The 17,973-nt window shown below is 38.1% G+C and overlaps 1 protein-coding gene across 1 annotated transcript in view; it reads left to right on the forward strand.

Moving 5' to 3' along the window:
- The window catches only part of PTPRG (protein tyrosine phosphatase receptor type G), a 578,709-nt gene extending 562,245 nt beyond the window's left edge, over positions 1–16,464 (forward strand). The window contains exons 26-29 of the mRNA XM_047095189.1: positions 602–748; positions 1,481–1,623; positions 14,570–14,705; positions 15,293–16,464. Coding sequence (XP_046951145.1) covers positions 602–748; positions 1,481–1,623; positions 14,570–14,705; positions 15,293–15,439 — 573 coding nt within the window. The 3' untranslated portion in view covers positions 15,440–16,464. The remainder of the gene's footprint in view (positions 1–601; positions 749–1,480; positions 1,624–14,569; positions 14,706–15,292) is intronic.
- Positions 16,465–17,973: the final 1,509 nt, after the last annotated feature.

The following is a 17,973-nucleotide window of genomic DNA, read 5'->3' on the forward strand; positions in this document are numbered from 1 at the left end:
GCACAGCCTCTTTCCAGACAGGTTCTGTTGCTTACCATTTAGTAGCAAGTGTGATTTGAGACAACTTACAGGCTTCTCTGAGTCTTGATGTCCTCGTCTGTAAAGACAGATGATAAAAATTCCTCACCTCCCTAGTATATTGTAAAAATTAAGACCATGTTTATGAAATCCCTATGCAAAATGCTAATCAACTGTAGAAATGTTAAGCCACAGGAAGTAACAACTAGGATGTCTTCGTTGCTTAAGCAATTGTGAAATAATATATTAGCCCCAGTTGAGAGATATTCTGTAATACATCATAGTAAACAAGACAGGATCCAAGTCGATTAATTTTAATATGTCCCCTCTAGGGGGAGCATTTTTGGTTGTTACAGTGATGTAGGGAGGCAAGTCTAGAATACGGTTATTATCAATTACAATTTACAGTGACCACTGAACTTGGGATGATTAGAGGGGGATATAATTCTATGTGCCCAAGTTAAAAGGTGACTCGGGAGGTATGGGAAATGACAGACAGGATACATCAATTTGCAAGAAAATTCAAAAACAAATGTTTGACAGCACTGCAGAGGAATTTTTTCTTTGGGGGCGGTTCCCACAGGCAGAAGATGAGTTTGTATACTGGCCAAGTCGAGAAGAATCCATGAACTGTGAGGCCTTTACCGTCACCCTTATCAGCAAAGACAGACTGTGCCTCTCAAATGAAGAACAAATTATCATCCATGACTTTATCCTTGAAGCCACACAGGTAACCTAAAGCTGCCTTTCTCAGTCACAGCCCTACCTGGGCCCTGCATCCTCCAAGTAAATAACAGAGTAACTTACCACCTCAAGTCGGGCCCAGGCATTTGAGTATGACTTCATTATAAATACGTACACTTCCCTTTTTCCTTCCTTCAAATATTTGCTTTTTCCAGCTGGGTAGATGAAATGTAACCGTTCCTCTGATTGAGCATGCATACAAATAGGTCTGTTGACCTAATTATAAAAACAATATACTAGAGCTCAGTATTTTCTTTGCCACCAGAAATGTAAACATTGCAATGTGTTGCAGATGATAAGATTTTTGTTTTGTTTTGTTTTGTTTTTTTTTAGTAAACGACATTTTGATGTATAACAACTGCCTTCTTATGGGGTGGATATGAAAGGACGAGGAGGATAAGTTATTATAACTTAAATGATGATTTAACCTCTCATTTTTTTCCTTCAATTTATAGATAAGATAGAGTAGGATACAAAGTCTCATAATTTATTGGCACTTGCAATTTTGTCACCTGAATGAAACAGAATTTTACTGTTTCACTAACATGACCTGGTCATTTTTTAATGGCAGGCAGGCCTCCCTACTATTTTTCTTCTTACCAGCCCCATTTTGGTTAATGGGGCATTCTTCAATTCTATGCTATCTCAGGAACAAGTTCTAGTCATTAGATTACAGATCTAATGGGCTGGGCTGTGACTTCTGTTGTATTGGTTACAGGATGACTATGTCCTAGAAGTTCGGCACTTCCAGTGTCCCAAATGGCCTAACCCAGATGCCCCCATCAGCAGTACTTTCGAACTTATCAATGTCATCAAGGAAGAGGCCTTAACAAGGGACGGCCCCACCATTGTTCATGATGAGTATGTATCTATTTCTTAATTTTAAAATTCAAACATGTTTCTTGTGGAATTGCTATAGGAGTAGAAAGGCAAAGACAGACTCTATCTGCTTGTGACCATTCTGAGTTTTTTCCAGTGTCTACAGGGGCAGGTTGTAGATCTGTTTGAGTTTTAATGTGTCCCACCCTTCCAAGGCTTCAGGTACTCCTGGAGTGTATGTTCTAGAAATGTGAAAGCACTGTACCGGCCTACAAGAGTACACTTGAAAGCTTTCTGAGGTTTTATGTTTCAAAAACAATTTTAAATTATTATTTCCATTATTTAAACAATTATTTTTATACCCTACACTGAATTTCAGCAAAAATTATTAGGAAAGAAGACTTTTAATTTTTTTTAGAAGGATGTTTGTTTGTTTATTTTGAGAGAGCACGCACACCCAAGTTGGGGGCGGGGCAGAGAATCCCAAGCAGGCTCCACACTGTCAGCCCAGAGCCCAACACTCAACCAGCTGAGCCACCCAGGTGCCCCTAGAAGAAAAAATTTTAAATATGGTTTCATTGATTAGGAGTGAGAAAGTTACTTATTAATGATAAATTTAGAGTTTGCAGTCTGTTTGGACATGGTATTCAAACCTAGATACTTTCCTTCTTACTAAAGTAGAAAGGATCATAGGTAAACTTTATGGTATATGAATATTTGGGGTCAAACGTAATGACTGGCATTGACCTGTAAATCACTTGTGTAATTCCAGATTGTTCAGAATCTCACAGACCTTTAGCTAATGTGGCACCAATTAGATATCTTCATTTCTGTTTTATTTCCAAGGTAGCTCCTTTCGTCAGCAAATTTCTCAGTGCATCCATTACATTCATTAAATCAGCAGCCACTCTGGAAGCATAGATACTAGTCAATTTGAAAGTAAAGCTTATGGTTAAGTCTTTCAATTTTTTCTGCAACATGAAGTGACCACAGACTTCCAGTTTAGGTCAACACCTGTACCTCAAATCATGGTTCTCTCTTATTTGAAGAAAGCCATATTAATGGCTGCTTCCAAAGAGTTTTCTGGAGTTTGTTTTAGGAAATAATGACTGTTTCAAAGTAACTGGGCAGCCGTTACAGGTCTATGAAAATTTAGGGTATGCAGTTATAGTATAAAATTAAGGCTGCTTCTAGAGATTTTTTTCCCCACTAATCTGTACTGGCTTTTCAAATACCTTTGGGGTTTGCCAGCTGCTATCAATTCAGCCTGAATTCTAATGTTGCTGCCCAGGTCTGTGATTTTGCTGTTATTTTGTATTCAAGTTGGTAATGGAGCTAAACTTACATTTCATGGGTAAGGGATGAGGGAAAGAGAAAAAACAGGAACTTGGTACGTCATTTAAAAAGAACTGTTTGATTCTGTTGTCTAGATTCAGTTTGGGGATATATTGTCTTACTCAGTGATTTTTATTTTGTGCCTCATGCTGAATATGTCACCTCTGAAATTAATCAAATGTAGTTCGCAGGCCCACACAAGAAAAGAGTAAATTAAGTCTGAACTAGATCAGCACATACCATGTAGGTGAGCTAGATTAAAAACCTCCTAAAGACATGTGTTCCCGTATCCACTCTTTAGGAGATAAGGGATTCCAGAGAAATTACTTTTCCACATTACTCAAGCAAATTTGAACTATTTAAACACCTGCTAGCAGTAATACAATCTTGTGAACACCAGTTACCTTTCAGTTTCCATCTTACCTACTTTTTGTGCCTCCTAGTATCCCTTCCTGGTGGCTGACAGACACCTCTAATTTAGCATGTCTAAGACCAAACTCATCCTCGCAGCCTGCCTCCAGCCACTGAGTTGTGCAAAGCAGAGCCCTCTTTGTGTGTCCCTTCACCCCCACATCCGACTGGCCACGAGTCTTACTGATGTCACCCATTCTTTCAGTACACTTTCCAAATTCCTTTGCAGTCTGGCCAAAGTTTACTCATGCAGCTGTCATCCTAGTCCTCAGTCCATTCCTTCCTGTAGACCACCTTGCCCCTGCAAATGTTACTTCCTTTGAGTGCTCTGTCAAAGTCATTCTCCTTGAAACTATTGGTGACTCATCCCAGTGGTCATCATTTATCTTTTAAAAATATTTATTTTGAGAGACGGCCCGGGGGGGGCGGGTGTTGGGAGTGCAGGGAGAGAGAGGATTCCAAGCAGGCTCATGTCAGCACAGAGCCCGACGCCAGGCTCAATCTCGGGAACAGGGAGATCCTGACCCGAGCCGAAATCAAGACTCAGACGCTTAACTGACCATGCCACCCGGGGCGCCCCTAGAGGTAATCATTTAAAATCACTGACAGACATCACATTCTTAGCTGTGCTGTTCTTGTGTATCACATCATGTTGCACCCACTTGTTCACAGGACTGACACCCCCTACACTGCTGACACTGGCAGTAATAACTTATTTGTCCTAGTCTCTACAGAGTGAAGCTTAATGCCTGGCACATAGCAGGTTCCGTGCTTCAGAGTATGATGACCTACAAATGAAGGATACATACATACAATATCCTTTGTGTGAACCTTTCCCAGAGAGCCTTGTGCTTTGCGTTTTGTTTTATCATTATCTTACCTGCTTAAAAATGTTTAAGTGAGCAGGCTTGGAGGCCCAAGTGTTTGCACTTAAGTCAAAGAGTTGAACTTCGAATGCACAAACTAGATATTTATCTGGTCTTCACAGAGATCTCTTAACACCTACTCTCAGGGCTGTCAGCTGTGTTGTGAGGTGGATGAAGTTCCTAGAAAAATGATCTAAGGATAAAATTCCTTGCCCAAAAGCAAACTGATTGTATCTGAGCACAAGCACCGCTTATAAAGGCAAACTGCTTTATTCACAGCATCCTGTATTCAAGATTCAGAGGCTGATCTGTAGCATTACTGTCAAAGTTTTTAAGCAGACCCTATGTTCCTTCCGACAGAAGAGGATTAGAACATAAGCACAGTTTTTACCATCTTGTGGGACGATAGATTAGACATTCACTCACAGAAAAACAGTTTCTTGTGCAAATAGTTATTCACTCTGCATATAGCTCTATCGTCCTATTAGATACCATAGAAGGCTAATTTGATTAATAATTCTCAAAGAATGATCCAAGGGCTGCTGGTTGGGAAGGAGGCCCTTCCGGGGAATTCAAAAAGTCAAAACCATTTTCATAATAATACAAAGATACCATTTGCTTTGTTCATTCGCACTCTGACAGCTTCTGTAACAGGTGCTTGCATGGTCTTGTGTTTTGACATTTTCTCAGTTCTAATTTTTTATAAGATAAATAGAGGGGATATAGCCCAAATAAGCAAGAGCTCTTTGAGTATCACCAGTAATCTTTTAATTTGATCCTGAGATACTCCATAGGAGATGCATAAATATATGGACTGCTTTCTATACCCACTGCTGCAAAGACCCCCAGAAATAATTCTGGTTTTCCTTTGAACCTTACCACTACCCCACTAAGAGGGTAAGTTTGGGATCCCTTCTTCACATAAGAAAAAAATAGGTAGTGTGAAGCTAATGGCCTGCATACACATATATAGTGTCAGAGCCAGGACCAGCTACATAATTTATGGAGCCCTATGGAAAAATTAAGAATTTCCAGATGAAAAGTTCGAGGTAATGGTCATAAAGTTGCTCACCAGACTTGAGAGAACAGTGGATGTACTCAGAACCTCAACAAAGAAAGAAAAAATACAAAGAAGAACCAATAACTGAAATGAAAAATACACTAGAGGAAATCAACAGCATGTCCTCATACACTAACATTACTGGTATCGGGGTCCCACAAAGAGAACAGAGACAGAAAGGAGCAGAAAACTTCCCTAACCTGGGGACGGAAACACACATATCCAAGTCCCAGAAGCAGAGAGCCTCAAACAAGATGAATAAAGCAAGACACATAATAATAATAAAGATAAATCGAGGATTCTACAAGTATCAAGAGAGAAGCACTAGTTATTTACAAAGGAAAGCTCTCAGCTTATTTTTCATCAGAAACGTGCAAGCCAGAAGGAAGTGGCATGATATATTCAAAGTGTAGAAAGGAAAAAACCCATAACCAAGAATACTATACCCACTTACCATTCACAGTTGAAGAAGAGATACAGCATTTACCACACAAAAATTAAATGAGCTCATCACCACTAATCCAGCCTCAGAAGAAAATTAAAGACTCCCCTTTGGAAAAGAAAAGGCTGTAAGTAAAAAATTATTTAAAAAAAAAATTCACTAGTAAAACCAACATAGTAAACATAGTAAATCAATCTTAAAACTAGTATAAAGATTAAAAGACCAAAGCAGTAAAATCAATTATATCTAAAAAAAAAAAAAAAAAAATTGTCTATTTTGTGACTCCTTTAAGATGTACAATGACATCATATATATATATATATATATATATATATATATAAACATGGAGAGGATAAGTCAAAGTGCAGTTTTTAGAATGTGTTCAAACTTTAAGCAACCATTAAAATACACTGCTATATATTTAGGATGTTATATATGAACCTTACAGAAACCACAAACCTAAAACCTATAATAGATATAAAAAAGCAGAAAGAAATCAACACATAACACTAAACAAAGTCCTCAGTCACAAGGGAGAAGAGCAAGAGAAGAAAAGACATAGAAGAACTACAAAAATAACCAGAAAACAATGAACAAAATGACAGTTAAAGTACATACCTCTCAAATAAGTGGTTTAAGTGCTCCAATCAAAAGACATAGATTAAATGGATAAAAAAACAAGGCCCAAATGTTGCCTACAAAAGACTCCCTAAATAGATATACAGACTGAAAGCTGAAGGGATGGAAAAAGATATTCCACAGAAATGAAAAAAGAAAAAAAAAAAAAAAAGCTGGGGTAGCAGTATTTATAGCAGACAGAATGGACTTTAAAATAAAGAATAGGGGCACCTGGGTGGCTCTGTCAGGTAAGTGTCTGGCTCTTGACTTTGTTCAGTTCAGGTCATGATCTCAAGGTTTGTGAGATCAGGCTCTGCACTCAAGTGCATAGCTTGCTTGGTATTCTCTCTCTCCTTGTCTCTCTCTGCCCCTCCCCTGCTCATGTGCTCTGTTTCTCTCAAAAAAAAAAAAAAAAAATTTTAACAAGATCAGGACATTACATATGGTAAAAGGATCCATCTAAGAAGAGGATACAACAACTGTAAATATCTATGCACCCAACATAGAAGCATCTAAAGGGGGAAATTGATGGTAAGAAAATAGCAGGGAATTTTAACACCCACTTATGTCAATGGATAGATCATCCAGATCGAAAATTAATAAGGAAACACTGGCCTTGAACAAGACATTAGACCAGATGGATTTAACAGATACATACAGAACATTCCATCCAAAACAGCATAATACACATTCTTTTCAAGTACAGATGGGACTATTCTCCAGGATCACATATTAGGCCATTAAGCAAATCTCCATAAATTTAAGAAGACTGAAATCACATCAAGCATTTTTTCTGACCGTAATAGTATGAAACTAGAAATAAATTACAAGAAAACCTTGAAAAAATACAAATATATGGAGGATAAATAACATGCTATTAAACAACCAATGTCTCAATGAAGAAATCCAACAGGAAATTAAAAAATACCTGGAGGCAAATGAACACGCAAATCTTTTGAGATGTGGCAAAAGCAGTTCTAAGAAGGAAATTTATAGCAATACAGGCCTACCTCAAGAAATAAAACTCTCAAGCAGTCTATCCTTAGGAACCTAAAGGAACTAGAAAAAGAAGAACAAACAGAGCCAAAATTTAGGAGAAGAAAAGAAAAAAGATCAGAGTAGAAATAAATGGAGACTAAAAAAAACCATAGAAAATATCAACGAAGGGGCGCCTGGATGGCTCAGTTGGCATCCCACTCGGTTTCAGCTCAGGTCATGATCTCATGAGTTCATGGGTTTGAGGCCCCACAGTGGACTCTGCGCTGGCAACACAGAGCCTGCTTGGGATTCTCGCTCTCACCTTCTCTCTCTGCCACTCTCACAATAAACAAATAAGCTTAAAAAAAAAAAAAATCAATGAAACCAAGACCTGGTTCTTTGAAAAGATAAGCAAGACTAAGAAACTTTTAACCAGACTCCTCAAGAAAGAAAGCAGACTGAAATAACATTACAAATGGAAGTTACAGCCAACACCAAGGAAATACAAAGGATAATGAGAGTGTACTATTAAAAATTCTAAGCTAACAAGTTAGACAAACCTAGAAGAAATGGAAAAAATAAATCCATGCAGCCACTATGTAAAACAGCACCGAAGCTACTCAACAAAGTAAAAATAGAAATACCATATGATCAGTAATTCCATTTATGGGCATTTATCAAAAGAAAACAAAAACAGGGGCGCCTGGGTGGCGCAGTCGGTTAAGCGTCCGACTTCAGCCAGGTCACGATCTCGCGGTCCGGGAGTTCGAGCTCCGCGTCAGGCTCTGGGCTGATGGCTCAGAGCCTGGAGCCTGTTTCCGATTCTGTGTCTCCCTCTCTCTCTGCCCCTCCCCCGTTCATGCTCTGTCTCTCTCTGTCCCAAAAATAAATAAACGTTGAAAAAAAAAAATAAAAAAAAAAAACAAAAAAACACTAATTGAAAAGGAGGCATGCACCCCTATGTTCACTGCAGCCGTATTTACAATAGTCCTAATACATAAGAAATCTAAATGTCTGTAAATAGATGAGTGGATACAGAAGCTGTGATGTATGTATACAATGGAATATTACTCAGGCATTAAAAAAAAAAAAAGAAATCACCTTTTACATCAACATGGGTAGAACCAGAAGGTATCGGGCTAAGTGCAGTAATCAGATAAAGACAAATACAAGTGATTTCACTTCTATGTGGAATCTTAAATAAAAACAAAGAACAGAAGTAAACTAAGATAAACAGAACAAACTGGTGGTTGTCAGTAGTAGGGAGAGGGGTGAAATAGGTGAAGGGGGTTAGTAAGTACAGACTTCCAGTTATAAATAAATCACAGAGATGACAAGTATAGCACAGGAAATAATAATGTAATAACTTGGGTCACTATCATGGTGAATATTTCATAACATTTATACTTGTCAAATCATTGTTACACACCTGAAACTAATACGGTCTATCAACTATACTTCAGTAAAAAAAAAGTTCCAGATGGCCACAGCACAGCATTAAACTAAGGGCAAGACTCTTGTGAGCAGGAGACCCGTCAGACCGTAGCCAGGAATCTGGCCCTGACTGCAGTCAGATCCAGATCTATCTAATCCTGCTGGTTAACACTGCCTCCCACTGGCTGTCACAGGAAGTACTCTGGCATTCATGTCCCTCAGTTCTCCAGACCATGTTTCCCTACTTTATTTTCTCATTCACTTCCAAAGTTTTAAATTTTTTTTTTAAGTACTATTTTAGAGAGAGATTGGGGGAGGGGACAGAGAGAATCTCAAGCAGTCTCCAGGCTCACTGAGGAACCCAGTATGGGGTTCAGTCCTACAACCCTGAGACCACAACCTGACCTGAAATCAAGAGTCGGACACTCAAGCAACTTAGCCACGCAGGCACTCCCCAAAGTGTTAATTTCTTAAAGTGCTGTGGAAGGCTTTCATGTTGCCTTGATTCCCCCGGACCGCTGCATATTCAAGCTTTAACTCTGTTTTCCTTTTTGCCCTAATGATTTCTACGGGAAGCTTTAGTTTCTTCATAGTGACAGAGTTATAACTCTGGATTGCATTTTTGGTTATGATTTTTAAAACTTTTTTTTTAATGCTTATTGGAGCAATAAAGTGATTGTTAAAACCTCCTAAAGGCGAAGGTACAATAATTATATGGAAGAGTAAAAAATATAATTAAGTGGGCAGAGGTATTATACACACTGACAATACAAGGAATCCCACTGTGGTTTAAAATGAATATAGAGCACTTACCATTACTGTACATCAGGAACTTCAAGTACTTCTATTTCTTTGAGGTATAGGCAAGGAAAGATGAAAACACATTTTGCTTTCTTCTTAACTGCACTAAATAAACATTCCTCTCAATGGGGCCCTTTGAGAAAGGCAAACAGTGAATCTGTACACTACTCTTGTTTTATATATGTTATAAAATTACTAGTATCACTTTTTCACCAAGTTCTTATAGTCTGAAGGGCAAATCCATGAAACTCAATAAATATCCTCTAATTCTATCTAATTCCTAATCTGAGAATGGCCTCTATTTTTTCAGTCTTTACCCTTTCACTATCATGTTTGGTATGTAGAAAATATTTAAATGATCTGTGGATTTGATTAATTTGACTTACTGTGTAGGTGCTTCCTTTTAATTTAGGTGCTTATTTAAGAGTGGCTAAATCTAAGAAAGGCAATCCAAGGACAGGCGAGAGTACATCCACATAGAGTACACACTATAATAAGATACGTAATACGGGACTTTTCTATCTGAAAGGCTATGGAGAGCTTTAACAAAGAGATTGGTTTGGGGGACAGGGGGAGGTTGGGGAAAGGGTCCTGAGTCTAACAGTTTCACTAGAACATATTAAGCAAAGGTTAGATTTTGGTCCTACTGGAAAAAATAATAATTAGTACAGAGGATTAAAAAAAAAAACGCTAGTCATGCTAAATAAGAAGGTAAACTGAGTACAATTTAGAATCTGTGGAAAGTTAACATAATGATCAAAGCAAGAAGAACAACAACAAAGTGTAAATCAGTTACTGGAGCAGTTACAATAGAACACATGCTCAGAGATCTAACAGAAGACTAGGACATTAACCAGAAACATGTATAATCAAACAGGAACAAATGAGAGAGTCCAAGATAGGGGAAAAACAAGAGACAGGCTAGTAGTAGTAGAATGGACAGAAGTGAAATCAAACTTAGTTACGGACTAGATAGGTGAGTTCTAACATACATCTCAGAAGTGATCCATGTTGACAAAAGAGATTAAAGAAATAACGGCTGAGATTTTCTAAGAACTTAAGTCTCATAAAACATACAGTTTTGGAAAATGGTGAAGAAAAAGTAGGGAGGGCATAAATTGCCATTGGGAAGAAAAGCATCTACCATGTATCTGCAGTTACACTCAAAATATTTGGTAACTGTTCATTTGCTGAGGTGTGATAATGTTTATATTTTTTTAATTTTATCTTTTATACTAAAATATTAATGAATAAAATACCTGGGATTTACTTCAAAGGATATGCGGGAGGAAGTAGATGTGAAACAAGATTGGCCGTGAGCCAGTGACGGCTGTAATTGAGTAATGGCTACATCAAAGTTACAGTACTTTCAAGTGTTTGATGTTTTCTAATAATAAAAGGTTAAAATAGAAATATTTTAAAATAAACACTTGAAATGGTTTATACCAATACATGTTTAAGTCTCAATAATAAGTATAATAAATGGTGTTTACTGAACATATTGTATATACTAGCTTCTATTATGAGCCATTAACATGTATCAGCTCAAACTAAACTCGTCTGGCAAACTGTGAGGCCTTGGCCAGTTACGTCACTGGAACGTACCCTGTTTCTTCAGCTTTGGAAGGGGAATAACAACAGTCATAGCACAGGATTATTGTGACGATTAAGTTGGTACACTTAATACCTGTAAGAGATCCTGGCACATAGTAAGAGCATAACACACCTTAGTGATCACCAAGAACTGAATAAACAGACAAGTTCCCAAACTGTTAAGGCCCACCAAGTCCTCACTAGACTATACTTAAACAGTAACAAACACAGGAGATTTAATGTAACCTTGATTAAAAAAAAAAAAAAGGAGAACACCAGAATGGAAAAGTATAGGCCAATCTTACTTATTTGATTATGGGTACAAAAATCTAAATAAAATACTGTCAAAATCCAGTATGTTGGATTAAAAGAAATATGTATCATTAAAAGTAAGATGGTTTCATGTATCATGAAAAGGGTATAGAGCTGGTTGTGTTACCACTGCTCTCTCAAGTGAATTCAGGGCATTATTAAAGGAATTGCTAAAAGAGTCAATAGGTGTTGGAAAGCACAGGATAAAATAACATTCACTCGTGATCTCCCTCCCCAAAAGAAAACACTCTTAGCAAACAAAGTCACAAGTATCTTCTTTAACTTGATAAATGTTATTTATCAGAAGCCCACAGCAAACATCTTTATTTAACATGAAAAACTTAGGGACTTTACCATGAAAGACAACAATATGAGACCCCCTTGCAGTGTTACAATGCACAACTACCGGGTCCTAGCCAATGCAATAAAAGCAAAAGATGTAAGAAATACAAAAGCTGAAAAGAGACAAAACTAACATTATTGGCAGATAAAGATGAAGCCAACTTCCTAGATAATCCACAAATTATTAGAACTTAAAAAGTTCTGCATGGCAGGATACAAGTTCACCATGTGAAAATCACTAATGTTCCTATGTATCAACTGAAAGCAAACAAAAGATCATAAAAAGAGGCCATTCTTAGGAGTGACAGACTCTAAAAAGGCACCTAGAAATTACCCTAAAATGAAACTGGCAAAGACAATGAAGAAAACTGTAAAATGTAAATGATAACTACAAAAGACCTGAAAAAGGGAGAAAAGATATCATGTTCATGAACAGAAAAACTCAAGAAGAGGTTACTGTCCTCTAACCAATCTATGTATTGAGGGCAAACCAAGCAAAACCCCAGTAAAACTTTTTGTGTTCCTTGAGCATTCAGTTTCAAGACTAATATGAAACAGGACAGGAAGGAATCAAGGAGTAGAGGTATTTGGAAATGAGTGTACAAGTAAAAATGAAAATACAGATGTTTGAAGCACAAAAAAACATGAAACAATGAACGTGGAGACAGCCAAGACTACAGGAACTTGCTCTTTCGGATGTCAGAACATTAAAAATCTATAGGAATTAAATGTAGGGAAATACAAAAAATAGATTAAAGGGCCAAACAGATTTAAGAAACTATATGACAATTTAGCATTTGATACAAAGGAAACTCAATGAGAAAAGAGGAGACTATCCAATAAAAAAAAAAAAGTCATCCATTAGAAAAATAAGTAAAATCAGACCATAACTTATACCAAAATAGGATTCAGATGAAATTTACAATGAAATGTAAAAAATAAAAATAGAAAAATGTAAGAGAATGTTTTTAAAGTGCTGAGTTAGAAAAAGCATTCTCAAGATTCCAAAAACAAAAATAAAAGATGAAGCCATTTGATTATGTGTAACAAAAGTACCAATAAACAATGTTAAGGGAAACTGAGACACTGGAAGAAATATTTACAACCTATGCTACAAATAACAGAGAGCTAAGAGAAATGGCCAAAGTATATTAACACACAATTTCAGAAGAGGAAACACAGGCCATAAACACAAAAGATTCTCAAACTTCCTGGTAATCAAGAAAATGCAAATTAAACTAACATTAGGATACAATTTTTCACCCATCAGATTAGGAGAAGCTTTTCAACTTTAAAATGACGAGAAGATGGGGGCGCCTGGGTAGCTCAGTCAGTTAAGCATCCAACTCTCTATTTCAGCTCAGGTCATAATCTCACAGTTTGTGAGTTCAAGCCCCATGTCAGATTCTGTGTCGACGGCGTAGAGCCTGCTTGGGATTCTCTCTCTCTCCCTCTCCCCCATCCCCTCTTCACTCTCTCAATCTCAAAATAAATAAACTTTAAAAAAATTCAAATAAAATGATGTCAGAGAAACAAGTATTCTCATGCTGGGAGGGGGATAAACCGGTAACAACCACTAGGAGAGAAACATTGCAGTATCTTTAAAACTAAAAATGGGCATACCTGTGAGCCACTTTTTCTACTCATGGTAATTCCACTGGTATGCCCAAGATACGAACCATGTAAATGCCCACCTACAGGGAAGTCAGCGAGTCCAGTATGCATACAGCACAGAAGTAATGAACCAGACTGAAATGTACCAACAAACTGGACTCTGGGCGACTGGACCTAAATGTAGAACAGTTTTTACCTCTAGCTAGCTGACCTCTAAAGTTGGGAGCTTTGGTCTTATTTGTATTAAAGATGTAAAACATCTGTAATGTTTCAATTTCATATAACGATAAACTCAGAAACTGCACATAAACTGCACTATAAATTGCACATTTAATAGTTTTTAATAGAACAGTGGGCACAAGCCATATACATATGCAAGCCATATAAATTCTAGTTTCATTTCTACCAGCATCATCACCTGGAACAATTCATGCAATCCCTGTGTTTTCTTAACACTAATGTGCCACCAGAGGTTCCTGGAAAAAAATGGGATTTCCATTCTAAATGTGTGTGTGTGTGTGTGTGTGTGTGTGTGTGTGAGAGAGAGAGAGAGAGAGAGAGAGAGAGAGAGAGAGAGAGAGAGACTGTGTGTGTCAAAAACAACCATATTTTTCCAAGACTTTTATCAGAGGTACGCGAACTGGCAAAATTCCACTTCAGTGCCAAAAACAATGACCTAATGTGAAATTCATTTCGAAACTTTTCTGACTGCATTTTGAGCCACACATTTCAAGTCACGTTTTTTAAGTTTGATTTAGCTGTTTTTTTTTTGGGGGGGGGTGGATATTTTTTTTTTTTTTTCAGATCCTTTCCCTACCTCTGCACATCCAGGAGCTTGTAGTTAGGGTTCTCGTATTTTTCCCACCTCGTCCCCAGCATTAAGTCTTCTATAGCTATCCCCAGTCTAATTTTAAACCTCTCATTTCATCTGGAGTATCAAGCTGAGCATCTGATAAGCCAGTTTGGGAGCTTTCACATTCATGAACAAATGGCACCTTTGTGCTAGTCTCTACATCTTCTCCCCCTGTCCAGCATTTCACTGATTTCAAGAAGAGAGGTCACTGCAGTCCATGTGCGGACTATGCAAACATATGCCACCATGCAAATATATGGTGTTAATTTCATTCCAGTAAATTTAATCCCTTAGCAAATCTGAAATAGCATTTTTTTTTCCTCCCCAAGGTATGGAGCAGTTTCAGCAGGAATGCTGTGTGCCCTTACCACCCTGTCCCAGCAACTGGAGAATGAAAATGCTGTGGATGTTTTCCAGGTTGCAAAAATGATCAATCTTATGAGGCCTGGAGTATTCACAGACATTGTAAGTACTTTGCTTCTTTGTGACCTGTTCCTCCATCAACCGAAACTCAGGCAAACACTTGAATTAGAGCAGCGGTTGTCAGTGAGGGGTGGTTTTGCCCCGCCTCCCCGCCCCCAGGGGATGTTTGGCAACATCTGGAGACTTTTTTTTTTTTTGGTCGTCACAACTGGCGATGAAGACCAGTGCTCTGGCACCGACTGAGCAGAGCCCAGGGAAGCTGCTAAACGTCTTGGCACGCAGCAGACACACCTCTCCAACAAAGAATCATCTTCCTGAAAACATCATTAGTGTTGAGAGCGAGAAACTCTGCTTTCTAGAGTATGGTATTCTCCAGTACTAGCACAGGGATATTCCATTCTCTTAATTCACTGTACCGAGAATGAGTTCCCAGCTAACAACAATCAAAGTGACATGCAGAAGGCAAAGGTCTCCACTATGAAAGGATTCAAGTCATTTTTTAAAGTTTCTTAGCATAAATGTATATTGTTGTTTTTTTATAATTACCTTTTTAAAAAATTGGTCTTTCTACCTTAGATGAAATGACTAAGCTGTTCTTTGTCTCAAACTGTCTTCTCCTTGTTTTTCAGGAACAATACCAGTTTGTCTATAAAGCAATGCTCAGCCTGGTCAGCACTAAAGAAAATGGAAATGGTCCCATGACAGTGGACAAAAATGGTGCTGTTCTCATTGCAGATGAATCAGACCCTGCCGAGAGCATGGAATCTCTAGTGTGATTGGAATCCCGAACGGGCACTTACTTTGTAAAACTTCTGAAGACTGAGAACTTTTTTGAGGCCTTTTTTGCCAGACTCTAGGTTATACAATAACCCAGTTACTTTTTTACACTGATAAAAGTTTTGATATTTATTTTTTGCCATTTTATGTCTTAATGGTATCCTACTGAGCATTTGCACCTCTGTTCATTTCACACAGTGAAACGCAATTTTACCTAGTTTGCACTATATGATCAGTGTTACTGCCTATAATCTAATCCTAAAGCAAGCCCTGATGTGACATTCCATGAGAACACACATGCTACTTTTTAGTTCAGTACAGTGAAGGTTTTGTCAGGACAGTGGATCTTGGTTTTTTTATTATTATTGCGAAAGCAGCTGCATCCTCCTAGCAGGCAATGCTGAGCTTTTCCTCGGTCCTCTCCTCTGTTTGTTTTAGGCACTGCTCAATACTGTCTGCCTTCTGTACTTTAATGGAGTGGATGGGCATTGTTTTCTTGTAAAGAATAGCAGGTTCCTGGGAGCTACTGAGACAGTCTGTCAACCTCATGGCCTTGAAACAGTTCCGTTTATGACGGTAAAGGTATCCATTAAGAAATTAGAAGGCTTAAGAGCTTTATGTGAACATCACTTATTAGTTGAAGTTATATTCATAGCTTAAAAAAAATTCCCCAACTGTGTCAAAATAAAGGATATCTCTGTATTACAGTTTTCACAGTAGCTATGTGGACGGTGTGTGTTATTTCCATCTTGACCCTCTGAAATAGCTACACCCTGCAGTCAGGGCTATCTTTTACAATAGGGATATGGCAATAGTTTACACATCTCCGCTATCCCTTTAGTAACTCTCCATTAATGCTTCTTGGTTTCTAATACCATACATCATGGCAGGTAGAACAATGAAAATTTCTGCAGGTGTGTAACTTTGAAATTAGCCCTCTAAAATATCCCTATTACTCGTCTAGCACTCTAATAAAAACTACCTAAATAGTTAACATTCTTTTCTTTCCTTTTTTGCCAAATATTTCCTGATAAATTCCATAATGACATATATTCTTGTACTTAGGATAAAACTGAAAATACTTTATTAGCAAAAGTCTTGGGACTACGTAGATTCCCACACATGGAGAAGTCTGATTTGGAGAGACGAAATCAAAATCTTGAATAAAAGAGGATATGGACATTTTCAAATAGATTTTCAAAGATGGGGATGGCTTGGTGTGGTTTAGCCCCAAGAACAGACACACTTCCCTCAAAGAGGCTAATAATCATTACACAGAGCCCAAGGAACTTATCTGATCTAGCCTCTGGAGCCATATTCACCCTGCCGTAAGTACACAATTGGGAAATTAGGAGCATTAATAAGAAATTTCAGTTCAGTTAGAAAAATAAGCTCCTTACTGAGATCTGTTCTATTACGTATTTGTGTTTAAGGGATGACTTCTGTTAGAAGTGAAGTCATCACCAGAACTGGGCATGTCAAGAAGAAAAGAGTTTTGGTTAATTTTTATGTCAATAAACTTCAACAACAACTCCATATTGGCTACTATCATACTATCTGGGTAGGTTCTGTGACATTAATGATAATCAGCGCTGAGGTTCTCTTTAAGTTGGCTTTCTGTGAAGTCTGTCAGAGTGGTGCTGAGGAAGCAAAGCCACTAAGGAGAGGCTACCGGCCAAGTTTGGGAGTTCCGACGCACAGGCCAGGTTGATGGCGTTTTCATGAACTGTGTCACTTGCCAGGGTTAATCTCATGTTTTCATCACATAAATTCTACAACATGGCAATAGTCCACTGTTCACGAACCATGTAGGTGAGGCTTAAGGAAAGGTGCGCAAGTGAGTTAAGTCCGCTAAACTGTACGTGCTAGAGGAAAGAACGCCTCTGCGGCCCCTCCGCTGCCGTCAGAGGTAACACCAGGAAGCTCTATCTACACAGAAGGAGAGAAGCTTGAACACAGAAACACCACAGCTGCTGGAAGGCTGAGGGGAATCAGGAAGGGCAAGGTTGCAGATCATGGCAAGAGCTAGATCCTTTTCAGTCAATCAAGCAGATTATACTTAATTTATATAGAGTATTGATAGGAGTGAACTCTTTTTTAGTAGTTGGCACAGGTTTGGCTGTGAGAAGTAATGTTCGAGTTGGGGTTCATGGTCCCTTGGTAATTTTTTCTGAGACAAGTGAACACTGGTTAGAAAACAGCACGTATTTCCTTCTGTGCTATTTATAGAGGGCTCAATTCGTGAAAACCGTTAAGTTCCAACACAATTCTGTGACCATTTCTTACATGGGTATCATAGTTATAATAAAAGAAAGATCACGAGTAAACAGAAGCATTGAAAAGGTTGGTTTGAAGTTCTCAGAGAAATTGTGTGTCTATAGTGGGCTTGAGCCAAAGTCTGCAAATCCTCACACACTGGAACATGAGCAGTTGCTGTTTGCCCATCTTGCCTAAGTGGTCCAAACACACTTCAGTGAGGACAGCTCTGTTCAGCAGTTCGTTCCTCACTTGCCCCAGAGAGTGTATCCTGAAT

Source organism: Lynx rufus, unplaced genomic scaffold, assembly GCF_022079265.1.
Source record: "Lynx rufus isolate CCGP_SWC_20201006 ecotype Redwood Valley unplaced genomic scaffold, mLynRuf1.p SCAF_4, whole genome shotgun sequence".
Classification (NCBI taxonomy): Eukaryota; Metazoa; Chordata; class Mammalia; order Carnivora; family Felidae; genus Lynx; species Lynx rufus.